This window comes from Vombatus ursinus, unplaced genomic scaffold, assembly GCF_900497805.2.
Source record: "Vombatus ursinus unplaced genomic scaffold, bare-nosed wombat genome assembly UNPS02014171.1, whole genome shotgun sequence".
In the NCBI taxonomy this organism is placed as follows: Eukaryota; Metazoa; Chordata; class Mammalia; order Diprotodontia; family Vombatidae; genus Vombatus; species Vombatus ursinus.
Window position 1 is genome coordinate 6,091,495 of NW_020953949.1, and position 14,378 is coordinate 6,105,872.

General features: G+C 42.3%; 1 protein-coding gene and 1 pseudogene across 1 annotated transcript; both read right to left on the reverse strand.

Moving 5' to 3' along the window:
* Positions 1-243: 243 nt before the first annotated feature.
* LOC114041298 (serine protease 33-like) lies at positions 244-11,527 on the reverse strand. The gene is made up of 5 exons (XM_027859677.1): positions 11,401-11,527; positions 11,038-11,200; positions 6,333-6,607; positions 1,063-1,229; positions 244-778 (listed from the first exon to the last, which is right to left on the reverse strand). The coding sequence occupies exons 1-5, from the start codon at positions 11,525-11,527 to the stop codon at positions 533-535; spliced, it is 978 nt and encodes a 325-aa protein (XP_027715478.1). The 3' UTR covers positions 244-532.
* Positions 11,528-12,556: 1,029 nt separating this feature from the next.
* Positions 12,557-13,786, reverse strand: LOC114041362 (annotated as a pseudogene).
* Between the last annotated feature and the right edge of the window lie 592 nt (positions 13,787-14,378).

Sequence of the window (14,378 nt, forward strand, 5' to 3'; positions counted from 1 at the left end):
GCCATGTGAAACATCCGGTTTAGCCATGTGGAACATCCGGTTTAGCCAGAATATGCTGCAAGGCATCTGGGTGCAGTTTTGCAACAGTCGTAAGTATGAAAAGTAACTGAGATTGGAGTTAGTTCATTCCCCTGAGGGGGCTTCACCCTATATTATCCCATTCACTTCCTTATCTTGTTTACATATTTGAGTAAACCAATAAACCAAGAAATCAATTAATCAATAACCTAATCTCCCCCTGTCCTGTTTTTTTATTAATTCTGTGGGAACCAAACTGTTAGCATTCCTCACATGGACATCATTTCTATCAATGAAATGTAAGATCATCATAGCTTTTTAGACTCCCACATCACCCTTATGAACCAACCATCTCTCCTCACTGCAATTATGTCTTTTTCCACATTAAAAAAAGCTGGTTTTCAGGTTTATTTTCTCAACTTGCCTGGAAAATATAATGGTGACCCTTAGGTGAGAAGATTGAGATATAGAACTGGGGGTGGGTGGGGTGACAGGTGGAAGACTGACCATACTTTTAACATATCTCCAAGGCAAGGGAGGGCTTCCCCAATAAAGTTAGAGCCGGTAGCAGCAGAAGAGGGAGGAACAGCCTAGTGGGTTTAGCAGCATCTCCTAGGTCTGGGATCCAGTTTTTGTAGTAACCGACATTGGTATAGACTCCAGGCCTATTGGGACGGGCACAGCCATCTCCCCAGCTTACAACGCCAACTTGGAACCAGACTCCATCAATATTGCATACCAGTGGTCCTCCAGAGTCACCCTGGAGAGGTGAGGGGAATGGTTAATTTGGACCATGGGAAAATTTGGGGAGGAAAGAGTTCAGCAGAGGATCATGGGGCTTTCCAGGGCTGGGCTGGGATGCCTAGGGAGGGAGTATCAGGTACTAAGTGGCCATGGGAGGGATGCTGTGTTAAATTGGCTAGTTGCAGTAGAGCAGAAGATGTGGGTGATGGACTCCCAAGTAGGATAATAGAGAGATAGGCACATCTGGAATATTGGAGGTGTGAGGGGGTGCCTGGAAGGGGGCCCAGTGAGCCATCTTACCTGGCAGGAATCCTTCTGGCCCTCAGGGAAGCCTGCACAAATCATGTCAGACAGGATTATGGGCTCAGAGGCAGGGATTTCTGATCCTTGGTGGTAGTAGTCATCACAGACTTTGGTGCTAATGAGGGGCACCTCCAATTCTTGCAGGTTGTAAGGTGGAAGGAGGACTGTGGAGATGAGAGAGGGAAAAAATACTACAGATAAGTCAAGAAGTGGCTGACTTTGAGATGGGAGCAGATAATAGCTAAGTAAAAGCAAAATTGTGCCCACACTTTTATAGATATGGGTTCAAATCTTGACTGCCATTTAATACTTGTGTGACCTTGGATAAATTACTTAATCTTTCTAGGACTTATTTTCCTCATTTGTACAATAAATGAGTTAGACTAGATGATGTCTGAGGTTCCTTTTTTTTAGCTCTAAATCCATGTATAGTTTTATGATATTGTGAGCTTTTCTTGCAATAGTTTTTGTTGTTGTTGTTGTTGTTGAGGTAGGTAGTATAAGTTTTTATCCTTATTTTACAAATGAGGAAAATGAGACTTATAAAGGTGAAATGATTTACCTAAGGCATACAGGGGAAGAGCTAGAAGTTGTAATTTTTAGCCCTGAGGCCAAGGCTCTTGCCACTATACCACATTGAATAATTAGTTACTTTTTATTTATCTGTAAATCTGGAAGATGTGGGTTTGAATCCTTCCTCAGGCATGTACTTAGCTGTGTGACTCTAGGCAAGGTACTTAACATGTCAGCCAGTTTCCTCATCTGTAAAATGGGGATGAGATAATATTTGTAAATATTAGCATTTAGCATAGTGATGGCATGCAATAGGTGTTTAATAAGTGCTTATTTCTCTCCTCTCCACCTTCCTATTTTCTGGGTTTGTTTGAGGATGGCAGGAGATAATATATATAAAGTGATTTGTAAACTTTAAAGTGCAATCTAAATGCTAGTTATGATTGTCATTCCCTAATCCTTGAATGTAAATGTATTTAAAATTCCCAGAATCATGATGGCCAATTTCTATTTTCATCACAGTTCCTTATTTACAGTCTCAATTACCCTGGGACAAGGGATCCATAGTGAGTAGAGTATTATTGCCATCCTCCTCCAACACTTTCCCTTTCCTAACTTTCTTATTTCAGTTGATAGCACTACCATCTTCTCAATCACCCAGGTTCACAATCTATCTATCATATTTGATTCCTCACTTCCTCTTTCCCCTTCTATTTTCTCAATCAATTGCCAAGTTTTTTTTTCCATTTTACCTCTTTAATATCTCTCATATCCACCCCCTTCTTTCCGCTCAAAGGACCACCATCCTAGTTTAGGCTTGACCACTTATGACCTGAACTACTGCAAAAGCTTCCTAATTGGTCTTCCAGCTCAAGTCTTGTACCCAAAGTCCCCCACCTTTGCAATAAGAAAGGGAAGTGCATTTTTGTAACTCTTCTTCAAATTCAAGCTTATTCATTAGGGTTTATTTCATTGTCCTTTTTGTTTATACTGTTGTAGTCGTTGTGCATACTGTTTTCCTGTTTCTACTTCACTGCATGGTGAAACATAGAAGTCTTCCTATGAATCTTTCAATTACTACTTTTTTTTTTTTACAGCATAATAACATTTATGTACCATAAAGTGTTTGGCCATTATGCAATCTTTGGACTCTTACTTTATTTTTAGCTCTTTGTTGCCACAAAAAGAGATGCTATGAATGTTTTTGTATATATGGGACCCATCTGTCTTTTACCTGTTTAGTTTATATTGCTATTAGTGGGATTTCTGGTTTGAAGGCTATGGCCATTTTGGTCAATTTTTTCATCTTAATTCCAAATTACTTTCCTGAATAGTTCAACCTATCTTTCTAGACTGATTTCACATTTGTGTGTAGTATATATTCTTTAGTAAGGTATATATCCCAGCTGTACTAGTCTACTTACTACTCTGAGCAAGACATTCATTCCTTAATCTCTCTTGCCTTTGTATAGTTTTTCACTCATGCCTGGGACCCTTTCCCTTCTTACCTTCTCTCCTTGAGCTCTATTCAAGGCTCAACTCGTACACCACATTCTATAGAACACCTAAACTGATTTTTCTAGTTAATGTTCTCATTCATTCCATTCCCATATCCCCATCCCATTTAGTTGCATATATCTTTTACTTGCTAATCAGCATATACACTGAGGGCATGGACTATGTCACATGTTTGTTTTGGCATCCCCTTTGTCGAATACCGTGTCTAGCACACAGGAGACACTTCATATTTATTTAAATGAATTGAATCCCCAAATTATAATTGAAAAGGGAGTCTTGTGAAACACCTTAAAAAGCAGACCAGAGGCTGATTGTGAATGCTATTAAATTAACTGCCATACAGACGCACTCATAGTTTATCCTAGGGGTGATAGGGAACCACTGAAGCTCCTTGAGCAGGGGTTGCCTCACCTGAGGAATATAAATTTGGCAGCTGTGTGGAGGATAGATTAGAGAGGGGAGAGACTGGAGATGGGAAGACAATTTAGGAAGCTACTGTAGTGGTCCAGGCAAGAAGTGATGGAGGCCTGAACTAGAGTGATTGTGGAGAGAAGAAGAAGGATACAGAAGATATTTTAGCAGTAGAATCTATAAGCTTTAGCAACTGATTTGATATGGGGGCTAGGGAGAGTGAAAAGTTAAGAATGACTTCAAATTTGAAAACCTCATGGACTGGAAGAACTGGGGTATCCTTCATGGAAATAGGGATGTTAGAAGGCTACAGGGGGAGGGAGGAGGAAAATGGGGAGGGAGAAAGGAAAGGAGAGCGGGAAAGAGAATAAGTTCTATTTGGGAGGTGCTAAGTTCACAATCCAAATGGGATATCCAGGTGGAGATGTCCATCAGGTAGCTGGAAATGCAATACTAGAACTCAGAAAAGAGATAAGGGTTACAGATGAAGATCTGGAAGTCATCTATGTAGAGATGATAGTTGAACTCATGGGATCTGATGAGATCACCCAGAGAGAACATATAGAGAGTAGTCAGTCAGTCAATAAGCATTTATTAGGTATCTACTATGTATCAGGCACTGTGCTAAACCCTGGGAATACAAAGAAAGGCAAAAGACAATCCCCACCCTCCCAGGAGGTAGACCTTTCCAGTAGTCTACTAGGAGGAGTAGAGAAGAAGGCCCAGGACAGAGCCTTAGATGACACCCATGCAATAGGAGTGAGTATATGAAGTATTTAGCAAAGGAGCCTAGGAAGAATTAGCAGTTAAAAAGAGAATCAGGAGAGAACAATGTCATATAAACCCATAGAAGAGAGAATGTCCTGAAAGAGGAGGTGGTAACAATGTCAAACACTGAAGAGAAGACAAGAGGGATGAAAAATGAAAAAAGGCCATTGGATTTAGCAGTGAAGAAAGAGATCACTGGAGGAAACAGTTTTAATTGAAGTTTCTGAGTGGGCTCCAAAGTCGGATTGTAAAAGGCAGAGAAGTCAGTGGGAGGTGAGAAAGTGGAAACTGGGAATATTGATAGCTTATTCTATGAACTTGACTGAAAGAGAGGAGAAATAAAGTTAAAGAGGATGGTAGGGTCAAAAGAAGGCTTTTTAAGGATAGGGGAGGATCTGGGTATGTTTGTAGGCAACAGAGAAGGAACTAGTGTATGAAGAGAGGTTGCCATTTAGGGAAAGGGAGAGGGAATGGTCAAAGGCAGAAAGCTCCCAGAGAAGGGTGGGATCAAGAGATGGCAAAGAGAGGGCCCCTTTATGCTATGTCTCTGCGGCATGGTGCCCTAGATGGGCCGTTGCTGCTCCATGCTTCTGGGCCTAGGTTTGCCACTAGCCAACCTGTGATTTTGGACAAGTGCCTTTCCCCTCCCCCTTTTCTCCTTTCTTTTCTCACCTGTAAACTGAGGAAGTTGGACCAGATGATCATTAAAGTCTCTTTCACCTTTGATAGGCTGTGATTTTAAGTGCTTTTTCTATAAAGAACTTGCTTTTTAATTCCTATTGAACTCTAGGATACACTTAGAGTAAATAGAAATAATTCTAACATGACTTTGTAGAATCATGAGACTTAAGAGTTCAAAAGTACATTTTAGACCAGAGGTGTCAAACTCACAGCCACAGCTACAAGCAGCCTGATAAACTGGCTGAACCAGATTAAAATCTAATTAGGAAACGTTTCACAAAATATACAATGCACCATAGATACTGTTAATTCGTAGTTTTCTAAGTCAATATGCAACCTTGCGGGGATCTGTTTCTATTTGAGTTTGACACCACTGGTCTAGCCCAGGTAATCCAATTTAAGTCAGGGAGTAAGGAAGATTTTCCACAGATGGGCCCATATGTTAATGACCCTTTGTGGTTTAACTAGTGGCTTCAGGTGATACTGTGCACTTTCAGTTTTTGAGATGAGGGGTGCCCTGTGTTTGTATTTTCTCATCTTTGAAGAGAAGTGGAGTACAACAGGAAGTCAGCAGTTTGGGGCTCTGGTCCTGACATTTATTAGTTATATGATCCTGGATAACTCACAGAACCTCAGTTTTCTCATCTGTATGCTGAGCATAGTAACCCTTGGATGATATACCTCATGGAGTCGTTCAGAGGAAAGTCCTGTGTAATCCTACAAGGTTATAAGTAGGTAGATTTTTAGTGGTATATTACTTCAAAGTTCATGTATTCCTTTCCCCCTGTGAATAAACTCTCAAAAATGAACTTGAGGTCTGAAGGGTGTGGGGACTATGAAAAGAAGTAAAAGGGCAAACTCAGGACTAGAATTAAGCCCCAGAAGCAGTGTCCATAGCAGGAGAAGGGGTTAGTGAACTAAAGATTGGACACAGAGAGTCAAGCAGATTTAAGTGTGAGGGAAGTCAGGAGACTAACTGGTTCAAGTTCCAACAACCATCAAAGGCTTCAAAAGTAGGGAACGGTGGGGCAGTTAGGTGGCACAGTGGATAGAGCCACCATCCCTGGAGTCAAGAGACCCCCAGTTCAAATAGACCTCAGATACTCGGTATTAGCTGTGTGACTCTGGGCATTTTTCTCACCAAAAATGAAACAAAACAAAAAGCAGTGGAAGGTGACTTCGAGATCTTAAGGACAAAAGTCTCCTGGATCAGTTTTAAGAAGGAGCTGGATTCTCCTGGAAGCTGCCTGAGGCCTAAGGTCCAGGACTCTATCTTCCACCTGGGGAAATACCACAGAGCTACCTGAAAGACCTTGAGCCTGGGAAAGTAGAAAGATTATTTTTACGGAGACCCATCTCCCCTGGCCCACTCTTACGTTGGTTTTCCCCAGTCCGTCCCCAGCCAGTCACCCAGCACAGAGTCCCTTCCGCTGGTGGGTCTTCACTGTCTGGGAGGCAGATGGGGAGTATGAAGTTGTTGAAGTTGATTGATGAGTCCATTAGAACCAAAGCAATGTCCCCAGGTCCAGATTGTTTTTGGTAATTGGGGTGTCGTTTGACCTGGACCACTTTTCGACTCTGTGCATCAGCATCTGCTAGGTAGGGGAAGATAGAGCCCAGTACTACCGAGTAATATGAGGGATCCAGAGCCCTAGGGGAAGAAAAGAGGGGAAAGAAAGGATAGTTTTGGAGGCTTGAGAGTGCGTGCGTGCATGCGTGTGTGTGTGTGTGTGTGTGTGTGTGTGTGTGTGTGTGTGTGTTGGAGTTGGTGGGGGGAAGCATCACAGGGAATCCTAATCTTGGAAAAATTTTTAAGGCTTAGGTCACCAGTGAATTCCTCAGGGCTGGGCTGAGGGATTAAATGTCTGGGTAGGAAAACATGGAACAGTAGAACTTTGGGCCTGGAAGCTTTCTCATATGGGCAAGAATTTCTCCAGAGAACAATTTATCTAGTAGCAATGACATGGTGAAGACAAATAATTGAAAGAATTAGCCACTCTGACCAGTGAAAAGTATCATCTAAATATTAACTACTACTACTATTATTGTTGTTTATATAGCACTATAATAGCTAACATTTATGTAGCTTTTTTTTTTTTGCAAATTGCTTTACATGTATTATCTCATTTGATCCTCACAACAACTCTGAAAAGGAAGTGCTATTATTATCCTCATTTTACAGATGAAGAAACTGAGGCAGACAGAGGTTAAGTATCTTACCCAAGGTCACACGGCTAGTAAGTGGCTAAGGCCATATTGGAATTCACATTTTTCTGACTCAAAGTCCAATGCTCTCTCCATTGCACCATTTCACACTAGGACATGCTTCTTACCTTCCATTAGTTACATTCCATGTGAATTTTCCTTTCCCCTTATATCCCTGCCCTACAATCCTCCCTCTTTCCCCCAACACCTGGTGCAAAAATTCCTAGTTATTGCTCTGAATGGATGACAGCTAAGGTTCCTTCCAGCTTTGAGATCCAATGATCTAATGAATCAATGACCAACCTCAGCAATATAAGGTCAGTCTGCTTTTTTAAAAAAAAATTATTATTATTATTATTTTGTGGTTGAAGACTGAACTTTATTTGAGATAAAAACCACATGACTTTGGGATCTCACTTTTCTCATAGAAAGAGGCTATGCGTAATAACAGCTGGAATTCACATATGTTCTAAAGTTTGTGAATATTTTACATATATATTTACATTTAAATACTTAGATACCCTCACAACAACTTTGTGAGACAGGTGCCATTATTTCCTCTGTTTTACAAATGAGAAAACTGAAAATTAGCTTGTTTTCTGGCTTGACTCAGGAAGTAGTTTTGGTCCTGGCATAGACTTCTCTGTAGTAATCCTTTGTGTTCATAGTTATTAATGTAGGACACTTCGTAAAGTGCTTTGCAAACCTTAAAGAATGAGTTTTATTATTATTATTATTATCATCATTATCATCATCATTATTATTGTTGTTTCTGTGAAATACAACACAGTCAAATGTTAGTACATTAATACATTACTTAATTACTAACATTTCCATGGCACTTTAGTAAAGGGTTATAAAATGCGTTTTTCACAACAGCTCTCTGAAGGAGGCAATGTAAGTATTTTTTAATCTCTATTTTAACAAATAAAGGAACTGAAATTCTGGAAAGTTAGATAACTTCAGAATAATAGACCTAATAAGCATTGGAGCTGGGAGATCTTTCTGACATCAAGTCAGTCAATCAATAAACAGTTAACAAGTGCCTACTACGTGTCAGTTACTGGGCCAAGAGCTAGGAATACAAAAAATGGTAAAATACAGTCCTTCCTCTCAAGGAGCTCACAGCCTACTGTGGGAGACAACATGGAATTGACTATTTGTTGGGCAAAATATACTTGAGATAATTTGGAGATTACCAACAGAAGGAAGGCAGTAGCATTAAGGGGGGATCCTCTATAGCAAGCTGCCTCAAATATTGAAGAAAACTATGAAGAGAGAGCCTAAACAGTGATTGTGATATGGAGATGCTTTATTTTACAAAGCTAGGTAACAATAGGAGAAAAAAAACACAAATAATAGACAAGGTGGGGAGGGTACCGCTTTTCCCCCAGAAACAACAACAACGTGGAAATAAGGAATGACATTGCTACAAGAGAGGGATGATGGGATGATTGTATAGCTTAGTCAGAAAAAAGAAAAAAGGTCCAGAAGTTGTTTGTGGCCTCTGACCTTTCTTTAGCCAGGTGAGCACACACCTGAGTTAATCTGAGGGAACCTGTTGCTAGAACTGAACACCCTACTTTCCTCTAGGAATTCTCTGAAGGCTGGTCTCTGTTTCTGGAAATGCTCCCTCTATTCTCTTCTCTGCCTTTCAGAATCCTTCACTTCTCTCAAAGCTCAGCCAAGGTCAGGAGTTTGCTGGAGCCAGCTCTGACTGGCTTGTGAGAATCAGCAACTTGATTTATTGGGCTTGATTTATTTTTAAGTTGATTGTCTAGACTTAAAAGAGTGTTAATATTGTAGAAAAAAACTTAAAAGTACGTATATACTTTCCCACTTTTCCTCCCCCTCACCCCCTTAGCCCAGTTAAACATTTACCAGCAATTCCTCTACTGCTCTATAGAAACTACTTAAGTTCAGCAGGGCTGCAGTAAAAGACTCAGGGAATGAGGTCATTACCAGTTTGGAGGTGTGGTGAGTGTGTTCTGGTAAGTCAGCCAGTAAACGCTTATTAAGCTCCTACTATATTCCACCTTGGGGTCCTGAGTTGGACATGAATGAATAACAACAAACATTCCATACGCTCTGCTAAGCACTGAAGACTGTTTGGGGGGAAAGATAACGAGCACAGTTTTGGACATGTTGATTTTAAGATATCTACAAGACATCCAGTTTGAGATGTCTATTAAGTGGCTGGAGAAGAGGGACTGGGGATCAGTAGAGAGGTTAATGTTTGAAAAAGTAGATTTGAGAATAGTTGGCATAGATATGATCATTGAATCAACTGGAGCTGATGAGATCATCAAGTAAAATAGTAAAGAGGGGGAAGTGAAGAGGGTCTAGGACAGAGCTCTGTGAGACATTCTCAGATGTGGGCATGACTTAATGAAGCTCCAAAAAAGGAGACTCAGGAACAGTCTGTAGGAGAATCAGGATAGAACAGACCCACAAAAACCTAGAGAGAAGACAATATCAAGGAGAAGATGGTGATTGACAGTGTTAAAGGCTTCAGAGAGGTCAAGAAGGATGAGGACTGAGAAAACGTCATTAGATTTGACAATTAAGAGACTGTTAATAACTTTGGAGAGAGCAGCTTTGGTTGAATGATGAGGCAGGAAGCCAGACTATAGAGAATTGAGAAGAGTGTGAGAGGAAAGGAAATGGAGACATTTACTGTGTAGACAGTTTTCTTAAGGAGGTTAGCTGCATGCGAGAGGAGAAATATGGGATGATAGGGGGAATGGATGGACGGAGGGTTTTTGAGGATGGGGCATGTTTACAGACATGGAGGGTGGCAGCCAGGGAGAAGAAAGTGAGAGGGTGGGTATGATAGAGGGGGCAATCTGCTGGAGAAGACAGGATGGAATGGAGGTCACTTGTGCTGTTAGAGGGGGCTGCCTTGGCAAGGAGTAGGGCCACTCCATGTGAGACAGGGATGGAGGAGGAGACAGTGGCAGAAGGCATCTAGGTGATTGATGTGAAGTGAGGAAAAGAGGGAGCTCTCCGTAAGTGGCCTCAATTTTTTCAGTAAAATTTGAGGCAGGTTTCTAGGCTGGGATGGTAGGAAGAAGGAGAGCCATGGGAGATTTGAGGAGGACTTCTTGGCAAAATAAGTGTCTTTCCATCTGGACCCTCCTCCTCAAGCCCCACACTCTGTCATAAAGGGATAGTTGTAGGGTTTAAACATTGGTGACTAGTGGTATATACCTTTAACATGTACATTTTTTCTTTTTTGCCTTCCTTACCCTTACTACCTAGACCCTTAGGTCTAGATATACTACCAGTTGAGCCATGGGGGGGAAAAAAAGAGGTCAGAGGAATGAAAGAGGAAAATCAAGATCTAGTTACAGGCAGCTGAAGGGCTGGGGCAGGAGCAGGAGGCTTCCTGGGGTTGGGAAGGAGGAGACAGGAGCTGCTGAGGAAGTCCTGCTGAGAGGATTGGGAAGAGGATTGTAGAGGGGTGAGGGAGGGGTAACCAAGTTACAGGACTGGTCTCCTTCCTTTCAAACCAGAGCCTCCCAGAAGCAGCAGAGGGAAGGGAGTGGGAAGAGGAAGAAGGAAGGAAGAGTAGCGTTGGTGGTAATTATAGTAATCTGAGGTCCCCAGAGACTGGGAAAGCTTCCCCCTCAGCCTCACACTTGAAGGGCTCTAGATTCTGGATAGCCACACTGTAAAGAGGGTTGCTACTGGGCATTTCCATACATACGCTTATGCGCATGTTGAACTTATCCTGCTGATAGAGAAGTGGATCTCAGTGTCCTAAGCCCAGGACTGTCCTCACTGTGGGGAGAAGTAGCTAAGGTCCTCTTTATCTTAGATCTCAATACCCAGCACAGGGTACCTCTTTTCCTTCAGTCCAGCACAGATACTCACGTATCTAAACAGTGGGCAGCTGTTAGCACCCAATCTGGAGAAATGAGTGAGCCACCACACACAGGTACTCCATTCTCCAAAAGACTGACTTGCCATGGCCACTGCCCCAGCTGGGCATCCTGCCCTGAGACAATTCGGCTTCTGCTTTGGGGGCGTCCACACACTGCAGGAAGAGAGTAGACAGGACAATCAAGTCTGGTTGGCTTCAGCTCTTCCTCTTCTTTGAGCACCCAGGTAGCCTGCCCACCAGTCCCTGGATTTGGACATTTCCACTTTCAGAGCTCAGGTTTCCAGCTCTTTTTCCCCCCCTAGTTTAATCTCCTCCTCCTCTCCCCAGACTTCCCACTCAGGTAAGCATCCCACCTGATGTCTCTCTTTCAGTAGCACGCAGAAAAGAGGAAGAATTGGTGACGTTACTCCCTGTGAGGGGCCGGGTCAGCACCCCCAGTGAGAGGGGCAGCAGCAGGAGAGCTTGTCTGCACGTACCCATTATCTCTTCTTTGGTGTTAATACTTCCTTATGTTAGGTTATGTATTAGGCTCCCAGGGTAAGAGAGCACCTACTGATTGCTCCGCCTTTACTGGGTCAGGGTGGGGATAGAGGGTGGATTTTTTTCCTTCCTTGATTCTCATAAAACCATAAAATCTAAGACAGAAATCAAAAGGTGATCAATGCATGTTGAGGGAAAAAAAGGAAGAAAAAATAGTTATTTAACTTAAAAATTTCTAATTATTTAAAAAATGTGTTCTATTTGGCAACCACCAATAAAAACATTTAAATACACAAATGTAACAGGGTTTTGTGTCAACACTCCCTCTCCTCCAATATATGTAAGCTATGTGTGGTCATCACCCATCTCTCTATTTGCTACTGGCTTATTTTTCACTCTCACCTCAGGTTCTAAGGCTATCAAGGTGTCATGCCCTGATATTTCCTCATTAATAGTAAAATTGTACCATCCCTTATTAAGTAATCAATTGGCATTGAGCCCTTACCACAGTTTATTACATATTATTTATTTGAGCTGCCACTTTTATGAAATATTTAACAGGTCAACCTGCCCCCCCTCCCCCTTCCCTCCCCACAATGGAGTTTCTTCTGGATGTGTGTGTAATGACAAATACAGCTGCTGGCAAAGCTGATCAGAGCAAACTATTTCAAGAGAGTATGGCTAACAGCAGCTTTAGCTTTTTTTCTTTCTAAAGGCAATACATATATATAATATGTATGTGTGTGTGTGTGTGTGTGTGTGTGTGTGTATATGTGTGTGTGTGTGCATACTCTATAGATCACAATGGTTTAGACACACTAAATAAGTTCAAGTGAGATCTGACAACAGGCACAGCCAGAAAACACAAACCTTGAGCTGCTTCTGGGTCCCTCATTGCTCTATCTTCTGGCCACAGGTTGAGTCTTGAGGGAGAAGCTTGCCTCATGCCAAGGAAAGGGACAGGAAACACTGTAGTGTCATGTTGGAAGGGATGTGCACAGGTACCAGCAGGCAGGAAAGTAGCATCCATTAGACAGTGCTCAGGGCGGCCATCCCAGGGAGAACTTTGCTCTCCAACAGCTCTAGACTGGCACCACCCCCAGTGCTCTTTGTCCTCAGTGTTCCAGTTGGCACAGCAAGTGGCAGTATCCCCACCACCTATGATAGTGATGCAGCCCCTCTTGGTAGCGTCTGCCACGTTGTTCATTAACCCTTCAGTTCCCTGAACAAAGGCTTCCCACTTAAATACTCCAATGGATCTGTTCCACGCAATATGTTTGGCCTGGGCCACAGCTTCTGCGTACTTCTTATTGCCCGTGGGGTCACAGTCCAAACCCATCCATCCAGCAGGGATGCCAGAAGCCAATGTGGCTTGGCCAGTCTTAGCATTCTCCTCAAACTTGTCCACTGTGACAAAGTCAACAGGCAAAGTGATCTTGGCACCATTCTTCTCAGCCTTGGTCATCAGGTCTTTGACAATCTTGGCCTGCTCTTCATCAAAAAGAGAAGTTCCAATCTCCATATTGCTGAACACCTTGAGGAAAGTGAAATTCATCCCACCACCAATGATCATCTCATTGGCTTTGTCTAGCATATTGCTGATCAACCGGATTTTGTCTGCAACTCTAGCTGTGCGCAAGATGGCCAGGAAGGGCCTCTCTGGGATCTCCAGGGTTTTGGCAAAATAAGTCAGCTCCTTTTTCATGAGGAAAACACATGCCTTCTGGGGCAGATTCACTCCCACCATGGAACTGTGGGCAAGGTGAGCAGAACCAAAAGTATCCTAGACATAGACAACCTCCAGATTGGAGCGGGATGTTTGGAAGGCTTCTACTTCGGCTAGCTCAGCTGTGATCTTGTTTCTAGAAGCATCTTGCCTTTTCCTTCTTCTACATGGAAGTGAAGATTCTCCAGCAAAATGGTAGAAGCATTAGTGCAGGCCCTCTTCACTTCTGGACCCACACAATCCTTCAAGAACAGAACATCTTTGCCCAGCAAGGATTTGAGCTCTGCAGCCAGGGGCTCCACGGAGAATTTGTCAGGTGTGGGGATACCGTCAGGTCAGCCTGAATGGGTCATCAGAACAATAGACTTGGCTCCATTATCCAAGCAGTAAGTGATGCTAGGAAGAGAAGTCTTGATTCTCTGGTTGGTGGTTAGCTCTTTGTTCTTCATGGGAACATTAAAATCCACCCTCCTGATGACCCCTTTCCCCTTCAGGTCCACCTCGTTCATGGTCAGTTTGCTGGAAAGAGACATATTGGTAATGAGATCACGGGGCAGCAGCGGCTGTCTGAACTAGGAACTGGTCTGCGCACTGCGGTCAGCACCTACTGCCAAGTGCCCAGACATATTATTTACTAAACTAAATTCCCATAAGCAATTGCTTCTCTCTCTCTCTCTCTCTCTTCCTCTCTGTTTCTTTCTCTTACACTCTTCCTTAAATCTCATAATCTCCTAGGTTTAAAAAAACATCAAGGTTACTGGCCATATATATATATATACACATACACATATATACATATACACATATACACATATATATATTAACAGTGTAACAACCAATAAAATAAAGGCTTAAGAAACTATTTATAATGAGAAATATCACAGCTAGAGTTACACCTAACAACTATTATTATTGCTTACATCATTCCATTTTGAATCTAACATCTCTTAAGAATCTTTTTCATGAAGTTCACAAGATAACATTTAAAACAGTTCTTTTAGTTCTTTCTGTCTGACTTCCCACAGTTTCACTCAAGACATTAGTAGTAACTCTGGGGTTCGTGGGGTGTTCAAGAAGAACTAGCCCCTTTGGTGTGAGGGCTTGCTGAGCCCTTTTCAGAGCTGC

Excerpts from the sequence above, each read along its gene's own strand:
- LOC114041298 (XM_027859677.1), bottom strand. The coding sequence starts at position 11,527 with ATGGGTACGTGCAGACAAGCTCTCCTGCTGCTGCCCCTCTCACTGGGG. Across the intron at positions 1,230-6,332 it reads ACGGACTGGGGAAAACCAAC|TCCTCCTTCCACCTTACAAC; the intron begins GTAAGAGTGGGC and ends TCATCTCCACAG. Across the intron at positions 779-1,062 it reads GCCAGAAGGATTCCTGCCAG|GGTGACTCTGGAGGACCACT; the intron begins GTAAGATGGCTC and ends TCACCTCTCCAG.